Source organism: Myxocyprinus asiaticus, chromosome 6 (assembly GCF_019703515.2).
Source record: "Myxocyprinus asiaticus isolate MX2 ecotype Aquarium Trade chromosome 6, UBuf_Myxa_2, whole genome shotgun sequence".
Classification (NCBI taxonomy): domain Eukaryota; kingdom Metazoa; phylum Chordata; class Actinopteri; order Cypriniformes; family Catostomidae; genus Myxocyprinus; species Myxocyprinus asiaticus.
The window spans coordinates 12,901,544-12,920,442 of record NC_059349.1 but is presented as its reverse complement, the minus strand read 5'-3'; the positions used below and the strand labels follow the sequence as shown (position 1 = coordinate 12,920,442).

The 18,899-nt window shown below is 38.0% G+C and overlaps 1 protein-coding gene across 2 annotated transcripts; it reads left to right on the top strand.

The window, feature by feature from the left end:
* Positions 1 to 288: 288 nt before the first annotated feature.
* Positions 289 to 18,848, top strand: LOC127442102 (TSC22 domain family protein 2-like). 2 transcript variants are annotated; one of them, XM_051699877.1, is made up of 4 exons: positions 289 to 2,654; positions 11,968 to 12,042; positions 17,128 to 17,179; positions 17,562 to 18,848. In XM_051699877.1, the coding sequence occupies exons 1-4, from the start codon at positions 1,111 to 1,113 to the stop codon at positions 17,874 to 17,876; spliced, it is 1,986 nt and encodes a 661-aa protein (XP_051555837.1). In that variant the 5' UTR covers positions 289 to 1,110; the 3' UTR covers positions 17,877 to 18,848. The 2 variants fall into 2 exon arrangements, with proteins under 2 accessions (XP_051555837.1, XP_051555838.1); XM_051699878.1 differs by lacking the exon at positions 11,968 to 12,042 and having other exon boundaries at positions 293 to 2,654.
* Positions 18,849 to 18,899: the final 51 nt, after the last annotated feature.

Genomic DNA, 18,899 nt, shown 5'->3' with positions numbered 1-18,899 from the left:
CTTCAAAGATTTGGTCACCATTCACTTGCATTGTATGGACCTACAGAGCTGAAATATTCTTCTAAAAATCTTCATTTGAGTTCTGCAGAAGAAAGAAAGTCATACAGATCTGAGATGGCATGAGGGTGAGTTAATGATGAGAGAATTTTCAATTTTGGGTGAACTATCCCTTTAATTCAACCTTTGTTAACAGAAACAGGAATAAAAATGTCTTAGTGGTCTACAGTGGTAGTGGTCATCTACAGAAGTTGACTTTGTATAAACCTACCCTGAGAAATATTAACTTAAGTAAAAATTGTGACAACTAGCCCCGGATTCCCCTTTATGGCAGATGTCAAGTGTTTTATTTTTTTTTTTATTTTTTATTTTTTTAAGAGCTAAACGTTGTTTTATGCAGATATTTGTAACCCTAATGAGCTTCGATATATGCGTTTTAATATAGGTATTTTGATAATGAAATGGCGCGAGACAGCTGTTTGAAATAAAGAGTAAATCAACTTACGCTGCTGCACTAGTTTGAGCGTAGCAGCTTGTATTCTCCATCATTTTACGCCCCATGCCTGTTGCGCTCGTTTCCCATCATGCAGCGCGAATTTATATAGCCATCTTGTCGGGAGGTGAAATTTTTGGATTTTCTGTTTCCGAAGTCTCTTAGTTAGTTAGCCGTAAAATTTAATTCCTAGCCGTTTTCCGTAGCTATTTTAGTACGGTACACGCGACACGTTAATCGCAGAGTGTGGTGACGTCAGAGGCAGTGTGTGGAAGCGCGTGCACAGGATGTGTTTGATACTTATTTTGTAGGTAGAGAAGTGAGAGAGAGGCAGTAAGGGGGAGTGAACGCAGCGGAATCTACGACAGCGGCCTTACACACACCGTACAGCCTGTTTCTGCCCAGACCGAGCTCTGTTTACCAGCACACGAAGAGACGTTCTTAATTTATACACGGCTCGTGGAGGTTGTTTTGTGCGCCGTTGACGCGTCGAAAATGCAACAGGAGAGAAGGGGAAGACGGATGACGCATGAGCATCGGGCAGAACTGTGAAATTCGGGTCCGGTGCCGCAATAAATCTGCTGTTTTGTGAAGTTCGGGCATCTTAAAGGCTTTTCAACATGTCTAAGATGCCTGCGAAGAAGAAGAGCTGCTTTCAGATCACGAGTGTGACTCAGGCTCAAGTCGCGGCCAACAGCGCGACCGACGACACCGAGAGCCTGGACGACCCGGATGAGTCCCGGACAGAGGACGTGTCCTCCGAGATATTTGACGTGTCCAGGACTGACTATGAGCCCGAGGTGTGTGACATCAGCTCCTCCGAGGAGACCTTGAATAATGTAAGTGAATCGGAGGGGCAGTTGCCCGCTGTCGCCCCTCTGAACGGCGGGTTTGGGGCGCGTAACGCGCTTCCTGTGGGTCACCAGAGCGCAGGCAACGTTCAGGCCTCTGGTGCGCAACAGGCTGGCACAGTGACCACGTCTCAGCCAGCACAAGTCACAAATGTATCAAGTGCGACTACTATAGCCAGCTGCAGTTCGCGTTTCAGGGTCATTAAACTTGACCATGGCACCGGAGAGCCCTTTCGGAGGGGAAGATGGACCTGTACTGAGTATTATGAGAAGGATCAAGAGGGCTCTGTGATGAGCCGGACAGTGGATAGTATAAGGCATACGAATGTGACAGAGCCCGGGACGGATAGGGACAGTGGGCTCGGGGCCACAGTTGGCTCAGCAGTGGCACAGGTGGGGGTGTCTGACACAGGTTATGACAGTTCTACTTTCTCTGGCTCATCACATCCACTAGAGCCGTCACACAGTTTCAGCGTGGCCCCACAGCAGGTTGTATCGGGATCTGGGTCCCCAGAGTCCTTTAGTAATAAACCAGTGCCTGTGACTGTTCCACAGCAGGTGCCGGGCAACAGTGTCCATCCAACTGCCCATGATGGAGTACATCAGGGCGCTCACATTCAGAAATCTCCCAGCATGCCTCCTGCAGTACAGGCGCTGCTTTTTCAAACCCAACCTATTACGCATCATCTGCAAACCCAACCTGCTCTGACCGACTACGGTCAACAGCACATGCCGATTACGGTCACCCAGACCCACCCAGGGGCCAGCCTGTCCATCGGACTCGGCGTCAGTCAGGGGCCATCACCCGTTCCGACCACAGCTGCTGGAGGAATGCAGGTTCTGGGTGTTGAACTATCCAGCGCCCATGGAGGGGTTCCACTAGGGAGCCAGCCGGTGTCACCGGTCCCAAGCCTGTTGGGGCTCTTGACACCAGGGACTTCCATTCAGCAACAGCCAGTGGCACAATACCAGGCCTCGGGAGCAATGCATGGTTTGTGTACAGTCCCACAAAGCATGCAGAACATGCCCACAGTGCCAGTGACTGCTGCTGTGCCCAACCTTAATACCTCTGCACACAGCCAGCCGCCCCAGGTCCCCCGCAACGGAATGGCTGTGGGCACCCCAGGAATGCCCACCAGCAGCCTCGGTCAGGTGGATGAGAGCCGGAGGATGTCTGATGCTGCTGCACAGATTTCTGCTGTTCACAATAAAGACATGCTGAAGCCCTTAATCCCAGAAGGCCTGCAATTGCACAACCCGGCTGTGAACAATCTTTTCGGAATATCCATTCCCATTGATGGGGAGGATGACAGGTGAGGTGCATTGGTGTAATTAATGATTAAGGGTGATTGTTTTTTATTTATTTATTTTTTTTTAAACTCATGCAGAGTTCCCACAGTCATGAAAAACCTGGAAGAATCAGGGAATTTTGATATTATGATTTCCATGTCTGGAAAACATATGGAAAGTTCTATAGTGAATATGATTTTTCTTTATCTGTTGACTATTACTCTAAATGTATTCACTATGAATATAATTACTTCTGGCCTATATGCGTGCCACTAAAATATTTCAGCTTGAAATTGCTTGTGAGTGTAATCGCTATACAATTATTTTGAAATCCTTATCCACTAATGATGAACCACTGGAAAAGTCAAATTAATGGAACAAAAGTTTCGGGAACCCTGCTCGTTTTATTTGGTCTATTTCTTACACAGTGATAGTGAATGCCATTCATCAAAATGTTTTAATGGATAAAGTGTCATGACAAACAAGTGATTAGAATAGATATGGTTTCAAATTCTGTAATATTCAATTCGTACAACATTTCCATGCTGTGTTTAAAGGAATAATCCAGGTTCAATATAAATTAAAGGTATAGTTCACGCAGAAACCAAAATTCTCTCATTTACTCACCCTCATGCCATCCCAGATGTGTATGTCTTTCTTTCTTCTGCTGAACACAAAGATTTTTAGAAGAATATTTCAGCTCTGTAGATCCATACAAAGCAAGTGAATGGTGATCAGAACTTTGAAGGTCCAAAAATCACAAAGGCATCATAAAAGTAATCCATAAGACTCCAGTGGTTAAATTCATATCTTCAGAACCGATATGATCAGAATGAGCTTTATCAGAAACAGAGTGAGCTTTATCAGAAACAGAGTGAGCTTTATCAGAAACAGAGTGAGCTTTATTGCCAAGTATGCTTACACATACAAGGAATTTGTCTTGGTGACAGAATCTTCCAGTGCACAACAATACAAAAACAGCAACAAGACTTTAAAAAAAATAAATTAAATATTGAATAAAAAAAACTATAATATTGAAAAGAATAACTATATATAGAATACATAATATATATATATATATATATATATATATATATATATATATATATATATATATACACACACACACGTACATAGTGCAAATCTAAATACAAATCGGTTATGTACTGTGCAAGGGAATGTAATGGCATAAGAGGTAGGATGTGTTGGATAATATAAAAAGACTAAGCAATATAGATAGGTGTGGGTGAGAAACAGATCAATATTTAAGTCCTTTTTTACTATCAATTTTCCATTTTCACTCTTACATTCTCCTTTTATTTGTGGCGATTCACATTCTTCCTGTATATCGCCACCCGCAGGGCAGGGAGGATAATTTGTTATAAAGAAGGACTTAAATATTGATCTGTTTCTCACCCACACCTATCATATCGCTTTTGAAGATATGGATTAAACCACTGGAGTCGTATGGATTAAGTTTATGCTGCCTTTTATGTGCTTTTTAGAACTTCAAAGTTCTGGTCACCATTCACTTGCATTGTATGAACCTACAGAGCTGAAATATTCTTCTAAAAATTTTAATTAATGTTCAGCAGAAGAAAGAAAGTCATACACATCTGAGATAGAGTGAGGGTGAGGAAATGATGAGAGAACTTTCATATTTGGGTGAACTATCCTTTAAGTCAAATCGACAGCATTTGTGACCATGTTGATTACCAAACAAAATTATTTCAACTTGTCCCTCATTTAATTAAGCAAAAATTGCAGTGAATGGGGCCAGTTCAAAAACTCGATCACATTTTAGTGTGATGAAATCAGGGATTTACCAACATTACAACATCATAACAAAAAAGTTGTAATATCGGATGTAACTTTACACAGATAAGATTAGTAAGTGGTTTTGTAACACTAAAATCATGTTAACATCTATAATGTTTAGGTCTTGTGGCTACACTTTTGAAACTGTATATTTTAATGCTTATGGACTGGCCTCATTCACTTCCATTGTGAGTGCCTCACTGTAACCCAGATTTTGTTCCTTTTTTCTTTCTTTTCTTTTTTAAATAAATGAGGGAAGAGTCAACATTATTTTTGTGGTAATCAAAATTATGCCACAAATGCTGTCGATTGAGCTTAACTTATATTGAGCTCGGAATATTCCTTTAATGAACATGGCAAATCTCAGCTATGCATGTTGTGGGTGTTCAGTATTTAACACAGTGAGGCATGTGACGGATGGTTGGTGGTTCTTTGGTGAGTCAAAAAGAATTCTGCTGCTAATACATGTTGTGATACTCTTGTCAATTTGTTGTTTACATTTTCCCAATCATTACTTTTACATTATGAGGAATGGTTGTTTATGATTCCATTTAGATCTGATGTAAATGGAGTCAATAATTTTGTTAATTTAATTATTAACCTAAGCGCTGTGTGTTTGATTGTTTGCTGATGGTTTAAAAGGATACTGGAGATTTGTACCAGTTTGGCAATCTCTCAGAATCACAAAAACAAACACCTTTTTCTTGTTTGTTTCCGGTTGTTACAAGCAAACCACAAATGACAGTAACTATAAAACGCTTTCTCAGTTGAAAAGCGACAGTGCGTTTCTGGTGACACAGTTTCAGTTGAGAAGTGTCGCTGCATGGCTTCCTCTTAAATGCTCAACTTTCAGTTCCAGGGTTGCAAGTTGTGCATGATCTTTCAACTGGTTGGCATACTCGAGAGGAAACGGTGAACTGTCAAATGCTTCAAATGACTAATGTGAGCTTCTTAAAGTATAGACTGAGCAGCCGAGAGCTGAATCTTGCCTCCTACGTGCTCTTCACTCGCTCAGTCCGAGGAAAAGACGCTTTTGTAGCTGATATGGAAGAGGTATGATAGTGGAGGCCTATCGCACAGTTGACAGTAGGCCTTCCACTGTTTCACTTCTAGAGATAAGGTAGCTCCACTACATGGATGAAAACTTTATTTTTGTCATCCAGTTTTTCTTTACTGCTCTTTTAAAGACAGAGACAGGCATCACTCCCCCAAATTATGACTCTAAAGACATGGTTTGCACATTTTGTACCTACTTGTTTAAGTGATGTTAAAAAAAACTCGCCACGGGGATTCCCATTGAAATGACCGTAATTCGCCCACGACATTTCGTCGTGCAAAGGTAAATGTGACCAGTTTTTTTGTTTTTTTTTAAAACATTTTTTGTGGTAATTAACATTCTTCCACAAATGCTGTTAATTGAGCTTAACTTGGATTGAACCCGGAATTGTAATATTCCTTTTTAAGTGTTCTTGCATTGTGACCATTTATGATACATTTTTCTCCACCAATTCTCACTACTGGAGTTTTTTTTTTTTTTTTTTTTGTAGCTCCCATTATTTTCAGTTGTGATTCTCATAGATTTTCATTACTGTACAGCAGTCGATTTTTACTAAGAAAAATAATCAGAAATTACTGTAATACAATGATTCATTTAAATCAGCATAAATTAAAAGCTGTACAAGAAGATTGTAACATGGTATATAAATAATATATAGTGAAATATGTGACTTGACCGGTTTCATCAGATTCACCCAATCAGAACATTGATTGCTACACACAGTTATGCACAACATTAGCCAGGTGCAAGGCCTGCACAATAACAGTTAAAAATGGCCTAGTCACATTAGTGATATTTTTGACATTGTAAGTCTCTGGATTATGAGCCCAACATCTGAAATAGTTTTAGATGAATTAGCTCATTGTGAAACATGAGATCAGAATTCACCCCATCTGCTGGTTAGAATGTGTAACTGCTTCCGTTTTTTTGCCCTTTTTGTGATATGATAATCAACCCCAGATGAATAACCAAGTATGTGAGACAGACCAGTCGAAAATGAATATTAGCTTCAAGTAAAAATAAACTACTGTGGTAAAACCTCAGCTTTCTAAACCAGCTTAGATCTGTTTGTTGATGAAAACAATTGAATAACCTACTCCATTACTGTTAGGCAAGTACAGATCATTTGTCAAGTGTCATATACACTGATTCAATGTGTAACTGTGTCTCGGTCTCTCAACACCCGCACGGGACAGAATGTACATTCTCGGCCAATCTGACAATCTCTCTGTAATGCCTCTTGGTGCTGTCATACCAGAAAGCGTCTTTGTATTCGGCAAGCATTCCCTTGTTCTTTTAAACCGCGTTTCTCTCAACACCTCCTCCCAGGTAATAACGCTGACATCAGCTGACAGAAGCTGAACACAAGCTGTCAAAGTCTTCAGAACACACTTTTCAGGCACTTCCTGCAGGGGAACTTCTTAAGGCCTGTCATGGTTAGTGAGTTTTTTCTAGGGTTGCAAAATGTAAGACATTTTCTTAATCGACAATCGTTAACGTTAATGAATGAATATCGATTAATAATTAACAATGACAATAATGAACTAAGTGGTGAACAGCTTGAAACTCAAAAATAAAAAAAATACATATTTCTTAATTCACACAAAGTTACAAAGTAATTTTATGACCTTTCTAATGCAAACTTTAAAAGAAAATCAACATTGCATCGGAGAAAAAAATCCTTACTGTAGAAGGAAACAAAAACATGAATGATCCACTCATGTAAGTACAGTATGTGCATGTAGCCTACTGTTAAAATGTAATTTAAATAAATACACTAAAGAGATGCGAGTAGTGTTATTTTCCTCAATACATTTTCAGTTCAGTGTAATTTTAAAACATTCAAGCTGTGTTTAGTATGAACTTGTGACTTGTTTAATTTACTGTTAATAATAACTTAGAAGATAGAGATACAGATTCGAGTATATTAAAACTTCACATTGTAGATTGTGGGATATTTCGGAGTTAATTTTTTTTAGATGAAATTAAGTCAAAAGCGCAGTGCGCTCTCGAGGGGCGGATGACTGCATAGACTGTCTTTTCTCTATCTGCTGGCATGATTATGAAAGCATTTGTGCTGAAATTAATTAACATTTGATAAGCTTGATCATCAATTATTCATTAACATCCCTAGTTTTTTTCTTAAGAATTTCTTCTTAAAGCAATATTTCCTTCATGTTGCATCCTCTTTAGTGGTAGTCATTCTATATTTTAAGCATGCAAAAGTTTTTCATACCCGGCAACGAATATGACATAAGGTTATGTCATACTCCAGCACCTCTGTTTTTAATAATTATTAATAATACATCCTTAATATAAAATTGTTTGGGCCTTTTAAACTTGTGTTGATGCAAAATTACCATAAGGACTCTCAGCTAAAGGAACAATCTGTTTCATTTTGAGTTGAATATGCAGCATAAAGGGGGTAGCACTGGCGGACGTTATGGGCTGTTCTAAAATTCGAAACAATTGTTTTCTATGAATGTACACACACACTGCGACTCCGGAGGCTGTTAAAATTTCTGCCGCGCCACAGAACGCAACTCGCATATTTTCTATAAAATTTGACCCAAATCATTTTCAAAGCACATAGATGATTGGCTCTAGCCTTGTTCATTCATGAAGAAGGGAAAACCTTTTGTGTGTACTGTCTGCTGCCTAAACCGCATCGACGTGCCCTGTGTTTGATACCTCTGCTGTGTCCTAGGCATGACACGACACGGCGTGGTGCTTCTCGTCTGGTGTGCGACTACCTTACGATGAAAATTCTATGCATATGGTTGCATACCCATTCTGCCTTGTTTGTATGAATTCAAGTGATTGGAACATAAAGTCTAATTTAGGGCTGGGTGATATGGCTACATAAATTATATATTGATATTTTTCAGCCTATTGCTGATATTTTATATATATCTCAATAATGATGTATTTGCTCTGAAATGGCTCAAAAGTTTTTTTATTTAATCAGAGGAACCATCATTTTATCCAAACAGCCATTGAAGCCAAATAAATTCAATTTTTAAATTCATTGAATAAAAATCTATTTGAAAATAAAGGCATGTTTCCTCACAGTTTTTCACTAAATGAACACAATGGAGAATTAAGTTTAATCATTTCCATTGATATGCACGCTTAAATTTATATTTAATGATACAGAGTAGCTTAATAAAAAGCATTATTTACATTCATATTTTTACTGAAATATTTTTGGGGGATGAACAAAGTGTGCAAAAACTAGTGTACTCACCTATTTTTTGGAACCCAGTTGAATATTGCATAATAACAAATTATTACTGTGGGACGCAGTCGTTTATTATTATAATACTGAATTGTCATTATTATTTTAAGGATTAGATTTGTTTATATTAAAGTATTATATTTCTGTCCTATTTACCTTCATGTGGGGATTTTATTTTGGCACTGAATATTTCTGTCCTATTCACCTGGGGCTTTTATTTTGACACTGAATGTGCTCTATGTATTTAACAGTTTACAATGTTCGGTATCTGGTGAAACGCTGTCATCATCTCCTTTTCTCTATTACTGTGCTCCATTTGTAAATTGGTATTACTTGTAGCGGGTTCTAATGCTTGAACCTGCAGTACTTTCACAATGCATGTGAACTGCTGTAAAAGCGTTAAAAACACGACCCCATGACCCCCACGCTTGCACAGAACAGCGGGTCACCTGTTTATTCTGAAGTCTTTTTATGCAGCACTTTCACTTATGAATCGCTTATGATGTATTATTATTCCACTTTTGTAAGTCTCTTTGGATAAAAGCGTCTGCCAAATGAATACATGTAATATAAATGTAAATGTTAATCACAGCCTTTTGCATATAGCCATTTTGGTGTTATTTTGATTTACTGTAAAGCCCTGAAGGATCATGAAATTAGTTTACTGATGTGCCCTTTATGAAACTTAATGGCCAAAGAAAAAGCACATTTAACCATCTTGATATTCACAATATTGCTTAATTTTATATCGTCAGCACAATCATAATTATTATATCTCGAATATTTGATACAATGCCCAGCCCTAGTCTAATATTACCATCCCTTTATGCTTCCTATTCATACCCTCTCAAAATGCATGTTCTTATGGCAAATCTCTTGCTCTGATCCTCTTCAGGGGTATAAATGGTGTACTGGTCCAGCAGTGCTAATGAAATTATAGGCCTAATGTTTGGTGGAAAACCAGTGTTATTGACCATTGTTATGGTAACTCAAGTCTGGTTCTTTTAATAGGGTGTTGCAAGGAAAGAGTTTGTATTATGCATATGGGACAGTGATTACATTTTTCGTTGGCTCAAAATAGTAAAATCCTTGTCAGCATAAATAACTCCTATGTAACATTATCCATACGTTTGGAATCGGCAGAAGAAATTAAAATTTTTCTCAACACGTAGCTTTAGTGGATGTCAAATGCTGTTTAACCATTGATTCAGATGTTTATTGTATCCAGATATAATATGGTGTTTCCATGAGGTTACATGCATAGTGAGATGGAATAGAAACCTTTTGGATCAGTGTGGTAATGGGGTAACGGCCCCCACCAGAAAGCAGCCAGTGTTCCAAAGATTCTAGGAAAAGCTGTTTGCTCAGAGTCCAGATATTCACACATGAGGTAAATCTACTCCTGTCCCTCCCATTCCTATATAGAGGTCTTTCTAGAGGAGGGTCTGCTCCTGCATGTCTGCTGCAGCCCTCCCATCCCGATATAGTACATTCTGTCCTTTTTCTGTAAGGAACTAATCTGGGGGGAAATGGGGGTAATGGTAACCTTCTGTGGTCCCCTACCTCGCTGAAACTGTACCACAACAATTTGAGCGTATTGTCGACTTTTTGCAAAGCTGAGATTTAAAGTTACTGTTCTGAACCTAAGCTGACCAATAAAGATCAGGTCAGAGACTGTCTGAAGTTAGATTACTTGCTATAAAGACAAAAATGTGTTGTTTGCTTAGGGCTGCCCAGTGTAAAGTGCAACAGTCTGAATCTGGAAGTAAAAATCCCATTTATATTTTCCATATGGGAATTTGTTTTTTGACGGAACATATAAACAATTAAAGACGGACCTACCATGAGCTCCGAGGATGTTAATCAATTGTATATGCTTCTGTTGAAGCCAGCAGTCTGCGTTATTTCAACCAAATTCTTAAGTCGTGTTTAATAGCGGAATTTGTGGTGAATAACTACTCTACCCAAGATCCTGCAGAGAAAGACCCACAAATCAGATAAGCGCCGCAAACAAAGCGCGTCAGAAGAGCTGTGCAATGACCACCCACTTCCATGACGCACTGCGAATGACGCAATCAAGTTATAATCGGCAATTTTAATTTTTCAATTGTTTTTAATTTGATTACGTAACCTGCAGTGCTTCATGGGATTGTATTCCCTCACGAAAGACGTTTTGTTCAGTCTTGCGTTTTTATCTTTTTGTCCGATTTTCAAATACTTTTTGATTCCAATACTTTTTGAAGTTTGTAATGTTGTGATTCACCTCGGAGCTAGTTGGTTTGGTTCATGGCTTATAACTCTTATGTAGGAGTTTATTTTATCCCTATGGAAAAAAATTAATGGGAAAAACTATTACGGAACTAAGATGACTGAAAAGTGGGTGGGCACCATTGCGCTCTGTAAAAAATCCTACCTAAACAGCCTAATGCATGTTTTATTAAAACATGCAATAAGGCAGTTTTGAGTGATGATCCAAACAAATTGTTGCAATGAGTGAAATGTGTTTTGAATCAGTTTATTGATGTGGACAATTTGAACTGATTCACAGAAATGAATAAAATGTATCAACTTTAACACCAGTTGCTACTTAAGTTTAAATCAGAGATGGTATCGACCTTATTCACAGTTTTTGTGAGAATGACGAAGAGATATGGATATGCTGTATGGAGTTTGTCAACTGAAATTTCTTGGAAAGTTATTTTTTTTCAATGTTTCATCAGCGGAACAATCCAAAAACTACTGTACAACCCATTAAAGAGACTCAAAGATGGCGCTGCTGTGAATAACGTCTATTAAAACTTGATGCTTAATGCTCTTATAATCATGAGTCACTAGAATTGTGAAATTATGCCAATGAAACTCTTAAAGAAACTTCTTGGCCAAGTAAAATAGCATTAAAATCATTGTGAGATTCACAGTGTTGCTTGATTTTATGTCATCAGAAAAATCTGACAATATATCTGGTAAATATTCAATAGGCTGTATCTCCCAGGCCTATGTTTACCTCAGTATTTTTTTATATTAATATATATTATTAAAGGGAACATTAAGCAGACTGATTAATACAACTTTGTAACCATGTCTAAATGAGCCTCAGGAATAGGGGTTTGATGGATGAAGGCATGCAGTTAGATACCTACTCCAGATACCCACTGTTGTGGGGTTTACTTAATTTCTTATATAACACTTCTATTTCTCTCTCTCTCTGCTGGATGGAGTGCAGGAACCCCTCCACAGCTTTCTACCAAGCCTTCCAGTCTGGCAGTAGGCTGAAGAACTCAAAGATGACCTGTGATAGGTACAGTAATGGGACGGACCCTGGTGTGAACGCAAATGTTTGAAGTGTGCTGCATGGGCCAAGCATGGCTTTGAGGCTTACTTGGTTCTCTCTGACATGCTTACAATGGCAATAGTGCTCATGAAAAAGTGCCAAATCTATAAACATGGAACAATTGACCACTGATTGGTGCATTTCAAACCCCATGCTTGTGTTCACTAACGCAATTAATCATGAATTAACTGAAAGCCAGTGTGGAGCTGCAGTTACACTCTTGTGGCTAGTGAATAATCGATAGAGCGCAACAGTCTGGTTTCAGAAATAAAACTCCCATTCATTTTTCCATAGGTAAATAAACTTTTAATGATAACTTATTAACCTTTAAAGACAGGCCTACCGTGAGCTCCGAAGTTGTTAATTGGTGATATATGCCTCTGTTGAAGCCATCTGTCTGCATTATTTCAACTTCATTTTTTATAAATAGTTTTTAATAGCAATTCCTTGTTTAGAGCTACACTACCCATGATCCTGAAGAGAAAAAATCCACCAATTAGAGAATCGTGGCAAATGAGCTCTGCAGTGACCGTCCATTCCCATGATGCAGTCGAGTCGGTCTTCCTACACGGACTGAAACTGCTTATATATTTGCTAATATCTGAATATTTTGTAATTAAAATAAATTGTTTCTATATTTATATTCAAAAACTAAATCAAATCAAAAGTTAACATTTTCCATAGTTTTTAATTTGGTTAAGTCGTTCGCATAGTATTTCGTTCCCTCATTTAAGATTCTTGTAACTGTCTTTTTGTCAGATTTTCAATTTTTTTTTTTTTTTTGCTTTAAATCAAGGTTTGTAATGTTGTGATTCACCTTGGAGCTGGTTGATTTTGTTCACGGCTTAGAACTCTTTTATATAGGATTTAATTAAATCTCTATGGAAGAAATGAATGGGTGAAAAATACTTGAACAAAGACGGCTGTAAGAAAAGTGGGCAGACACTGCTGCAAACTATATGATTTTTATCTTTTTTTGGGGGGTTGGCTAAATATTTTCTTTGTGTAAAAAAAAAAAGAAAAAAAGTGGATTCTGAATTTGGAGCTTGTGTGGGTTTGTGAAGTTAGAATCCTGCATTTGTTTTGTCCTTTTGATGATTATTTTATTTTTTATTTATTTATTTATTTTTTTCAGTTAGAGAAGCTAATGATCAATGCATTTTTTCACTAAGTGAACACAAGGAAAATTTATATTTAATCTTTTATATTCACCAGTTTAACAATACATGGTAATAAACAGCAATGTTTACCTACATATACACATTTTTACTAAAAACATTTGAATAAGTTTGCCATACGGAGACTTCCGTAAACATTAAATAATGACGCAAATGAATAATTGAATCTGAGTTCTGAATTGATTTATTGAAAAGTGAAGTTTGAACTAATTGGAAATGGAATCAAATGGAATGTACAAACTCTTACACCATTTTTGCTATTGAAGTTTACATCAGAGTAGTCCTGGGCCTGGTGTAACAAGTACTCACAAGTTTATTGACATTGTCTCCTCCCACTTCCTGTCAGATACTGGAGTAATAAATGACTTTCCACCTTGCAGCTATTCATGACACTTTGATGTAAGCTCTCTGCTGAGTCAGCGTTCATACTTAACTCATATTATGATCTGACCTCAGATGCCCTACCATCTGATTTCTTAAAGACAAGAATAAAGAGAGTGTAACATTAGACAAATGGATCCTTTGTTTGACTGGTCGAGGCTGCAACCTTTAAATACTTTTGCTTGAGGTTAACTTCACCCTTTGCTGTGGTCTTGATATGTTGCAAGACTGGATCTAATATGTCAGTCGAACAAGTTCCCCAACATACTGTCTCTATAGGTGTAAAGATCCTGCTTGAAGTATTCTTTGGTCAGTCTTGTGACTCGAAGACATTTGTGATGATGAGATACCCGTATATGCATTCCTTTTGTGTTCTCTGTGGACTCTGTGTGGACACACTTTGTACCTGTTTTTGTAAAATAAATTACATTTTAATTGCTGTACTGCAAAACAGACACTACCCTCTTCATATTTAAGTGATTTATGAATTAAAAGATGGTATTATTCTTCATAAAGCGTGCGTGCATGTAATTTAGCCTATATATTTGTGGAAGTTCATCATAAGTGTGCGATTTATAACAGCTTGGAGAACTGTTCAATGTTTCATATTGCATTAGTGCGCTTTTGTACTGAATACACTTCCTCTTTATGGCTGATCTGCTTTAGTGCTCTTCCTGTGCAAATAAACTGTAGGAAAAAGTACAGAATGGGTCTGTTCCAAAACTTAGTGAGCTGTCTCGCTGTCTTCTATGGTATGGTAACGTATTACATTTTAAATTCTTGTAATCAGATTACAGTTATTTTCAGTTAAAGTAATTACTTTTAAGTACATTACTTTTAAGTAGTTGCGCTAAAGTAATATGTTTAATATATTTAAAATATGAATTCATATTTACGTCTGCTAGAGTTTCTGTGACAGCTGAAGGGTGTGCGCCAATGAATGAGGAGCAAATATAGAAATTTTGAATGAGCGGAAAACCAAAAACTTTTCTATGAAAGTGATTTAGAAAGTAACATAAAATAAGTAAAATGATTACTTTTTAGATTAAGTAGTTAGTAATTTGTAGTGGACTACTTGTTTTGAGTAACTTAACCCAACACTGACCGGGGAAGGATACATTTGAGTTTGGCCAAAACGAGATATTGGGTCTGTACAAAACCTAGTGAGCTTCCTCTGGGGGCAGCAATTTTAAGGCATCATAGGCGCGCTCCCGACGTGAAGGCTGTTTCAAAAGATAGTTATCTTAATTATGCTGCCTCCTAAGATATCTCGTTTTGGCCAAATTCTAAGGGATCATTGTATGCATCCTTCCCCAGACACATCATCCCACAATGCACCCTGATGAGCTTGGTGGAAAAGATGGGACAAAGCGAGATAAATTTTAATTATAAATATACATATTCATTCAATACTGAAAAGGATCAACAAAAAGTAGTTCAATATCATAAAAAAATTACTATTTTTCCCAAAATGTGTGTGTGCTCTGCGTATTTATGCTTGAAGTATAATATTGTTCCTCTCACGTCACCTGCATTGAAATCAGTTGCGAGTCGAGTCTCCCGTGCGCTGCGAGCGAGGAGCGCTATTTAAATGACGTAGGGCCCTATGATTTCCATCCACTGGTGCGATCACTATAGGACTGAAGTGCATCAACTACATGACCACTCGTCCCTGACTGAGACCAAGTGTACACCTGGTATTAAGATGAGATTTGGGTGATCCAATCACAAATGTTTGAGCCAGACATCACCGTTACATCTGATTGTCTCTTTTGTTTTCAGATTTCGAGAGAGTCTCTGATTTCATGAGGACAGACATCAGTCATTACATCTGTGCATTACTGAATGAAAATAAAGGGCAAAAGCGATAAAAATTGGTGCACGGTTTCTTAATTATACTTGCATTTAATAGCGCAGACATGATGTGTAGAGCAGAATTCTGAGTTGTTTTAGTGCAGTACCTGTAACTGAGCTTCCAATGTGCGTGCTTCTCATATGTGTTCCGATCATACACTTATTTCCCTTTTAAATCTGCACGTAACTCTAGCGTTGTCCCGTTTCAAATGGATCGCTCAAAATGCATCTTAAAATTAAGATAACCAAATTAATTCACAAACTTGTGCAATTTATTCTTGAATGTCTCTTTCCTGTTTTCGTACATATTTGCAAAGGAAAAAAAGCTAAATATGGTAGGGAGATGTGGGTGAAGTTTTATTTTATTTTCTAATTATTTTTTTGTCTTCTGCTTCCTAATACCTTGCTCTGCTCTTGTGCTCTCTCTATATTTCATTGGCTGTGGCTCATTCACGACAAGACATCTAGATACAACAGGTTTTAAACCAACTTTATAGCATCTGGGACTTTTCGGGGCATGTCGCAGGAGTGCGCACAACAAGACCGTTCAACGTGAGATCTGAGACTTCTCGTCTGATAACAGTCATCGACTCAAAACATCGAAGTAAAAGAGCTTGAGTCATGTAGTGTACACTAGGCTTTAGGATGCTGCCATAGATGACAGCTGCCTATGTAGGCAGGAGACAGCGAAGCAGGCCACTAAGATACCTCCCTTCGTGTCGAAAGCATGCCTTAAAATGCCACCTCCAGAGGAAATTCACTTGGTTCTGGAACCGTTTCTGAAATTGTGCATCCTCTTTCCTTTCCTTGCTTCCTAGCTCCACCCTCTTAGGAAACGAGGAAAGGATGGAATCAAAGAAAGATGTTTTTGTGAAATGGAATGTCCTGCTCTGCAGAAAACAACATTGTAATATACATTATAATATGCATATACAAGTACCAGCAAAACGTTTTGACCCTTAATTATTCTTTATTATTACAGTTTTTCATATTATAGAATAGTAAAGTGTAAAAAAATAAAATAAATTAATCAAAGGTATTAATTAATTGTAATTAAAATTATTATTTATTTATTTTTGTGCCTTTGAAACTCCGAGTTTGTAGTAAAGTGCTGAAGTGCACAAGACGGTGTCAAATTACGCGATTGTTTCCTCCCAAATGTCTCTAAATTGAAGCAACTTTAGACTCCACTCGCTTTGGGGAAAAATAAATCCTGAAAAAGTATGAGATGAGGGTTGCCGCCCCCCACACAGCACTGTACTCTTGTGTACTCCACTCTACTCGTGTGTGCTGTTTATTGTCGTTATGAGGGGCAGAGTGACTCGCGCGCTGCAGTACTCTCCTGTGCTCCCGCGCTTCTCTTCCGTGAGCCGTTTGATTTGTGCGCGCGCCAGGTAATATTGGCGGGATTTGTCGCGTTCTGTTGGATGATTGACGTGTGTTTGAGTGGAACTGTCGAATGTGTGTTCTGCTGTGTTAAAGTGGCGAAATGTAACGCAGAAACAATAGGAGAACAGCACTGCTGTGGCAAAGTTTGTTATCCTTTAATGTGCAGGGTTTTAAATGTCTGCAAAACGAAACGTGGTTTTAATGTATTTTATGTAACAAGTTTTAAATATGACTTCTATTTCAATTGCAGTGCCTCAGGAGCGAGTGTCGTCGCTATTGATAACAAAATAGAGCAAGCAATGGTAAGATTTGTAATGTTTTCTATTTAAACTTGCTGTAAATTAGTTGTAAAATAATATTTGAATTATATATTCATATTCATATATTGATACATATGTATTATGTAATGTATTTTTTATTTATTTGATTATTAAAATATAACTATAATATTTATATACTATGTATTTACATTTTATTAAACAAATATAAATAACTTATTTAAAACAATATTTCAGTATTATTATTATTATTAGCTTTTGTAGAATTAATAGTAATTGCAATAAATTTCATCACATTCTGTGGACAGATTTTGAGTTGTGATGGTGCCGTTTCTTTTTTTTTTTTTTTTTTTTTTTTTTGCAAAGTTTGCTGAAATGTGATGTAATTTTTGGCCCCGTCCTGCAGGATTTAGTGAAAAGCCATCTGATGTATGCTGTCCGGGAGGAGGTGGAGGTGTTAAAGGAGCAGATAAAGGAGCTCTTTGAGAGGAACTCTGTGCTGGAGCGAGAGAATGCCGTGCTCAAATCTCTAGCCAACAGCGAGCAACTCTCCCAACTCTCCATCCAGTCCAGCTCCAACCCCTCCAGTGCTCCCTCACAGCTCGGGCCAAGCACGGCCCAACCTCCCCAGCCTCAGCCGCAGCCTTACCCACAGCTGGACGTCAACAACACCATGAACTCCCTACCACAAGAACCGCAGCCCAATGTCACCTCTGCTTGAAGTGCATCCTTGCTCTTCTTCGGCAGAGAGAATGCAAGCCTCTAATTATATGTATATTATTACAACAGTCTTGTTCACTACCAGCGGTGTGCTTCGGTGAGCGTGCATGCAGTCGGCCTTCCCTGTGTCAAGACCAGAGAGGTGTTTTCTGCTCGGGCACAACGCTAGCATGCTTGTGAACTGTGGTCTTGATTGGGGTCCCGCTTGGCCCCGCTCCCCTGGATGAGGTTTGTGGAGAGAGACTGACCCGGAACGACAGAGTTATTTTTTTAATAAAGAGAATCCAGCCATGAAAGGGGTGTATTTTTTAGCATTGCAGTTTTCATGTTGTAAGCAAGAGTCTATTTTCAGAGCCACCATACTTCACAACATGGTTTTGATTCACCAGTCAAGTTAAATTGTACTGTTTGTTATTTATTATAGGGCTGCTATTTTCAAAAAGGAACAATGTCGCAGAACCTGATAGGGCAGAGAGGAACATTTTCAATTTGACAATAATTGGTCATGAAACTCAGTGGCAGTCTACTATATAAATCAATACACCAAACAACAACAAAGTAGCAGTGGGTAGATTTCAAACACTAACAGCAAAATGTCCTAGCGGATAAAGAATGTGAATGGGTCGAGACCTGGAGTGAATGTACATTTTGTATAGTGTAAAGAATAAAAAGAGCATAAGTTTGTACAGGTTTGTGGGAAAAGATCTAAACTGAATCCTCAATTATCTACTCTGATGAAGAAAACTTCAGTTCTGTTGCTAGTAATGTTAGAAAAAAGAAGTCAGTTGCCATATTCTCCTGCCCCCTACCCTGATGTCTTGTATGTTTTGGGGGTTGGGATGGGATTAAAAAATAAAATTAAAAAAAAAACTGTGAAATTGTTCAACCTACTTTGTAACCAAAGATGCAAAGCTGTGTAATTCATTTTTTTTATTTTATGCACACACTATGTACTTTTTTTTTTTTTTTTTAATCATTCTTCACAAAAATCTTTTTGTTGCTTTTAGGCATGTTCTGCATGATC

Coding starts and splice junctions, on each gene's coding strand:
- LOC127442102 (XM_051699877.1), top strand. CDS start 1,111: ATGTCTAAGATGCCTGCGAAGAAGAAGAGCTGCTTTCAGATCACGAGT. Junction 12,043..17,127: donor TCAAAGATGACCTGTGATAG/GTACAGTAATGG, acceptor TTTCAATTGCAG/TGCCTCAGGAGCGAGTGTCG. Junction 17,180..17,561: donor ACAAAATAGAGCAAGCAATG/GTAAGATTTGTA, acceptor CCCGTCCTGCAG/GATTTAGTGAAAAGCCATCT.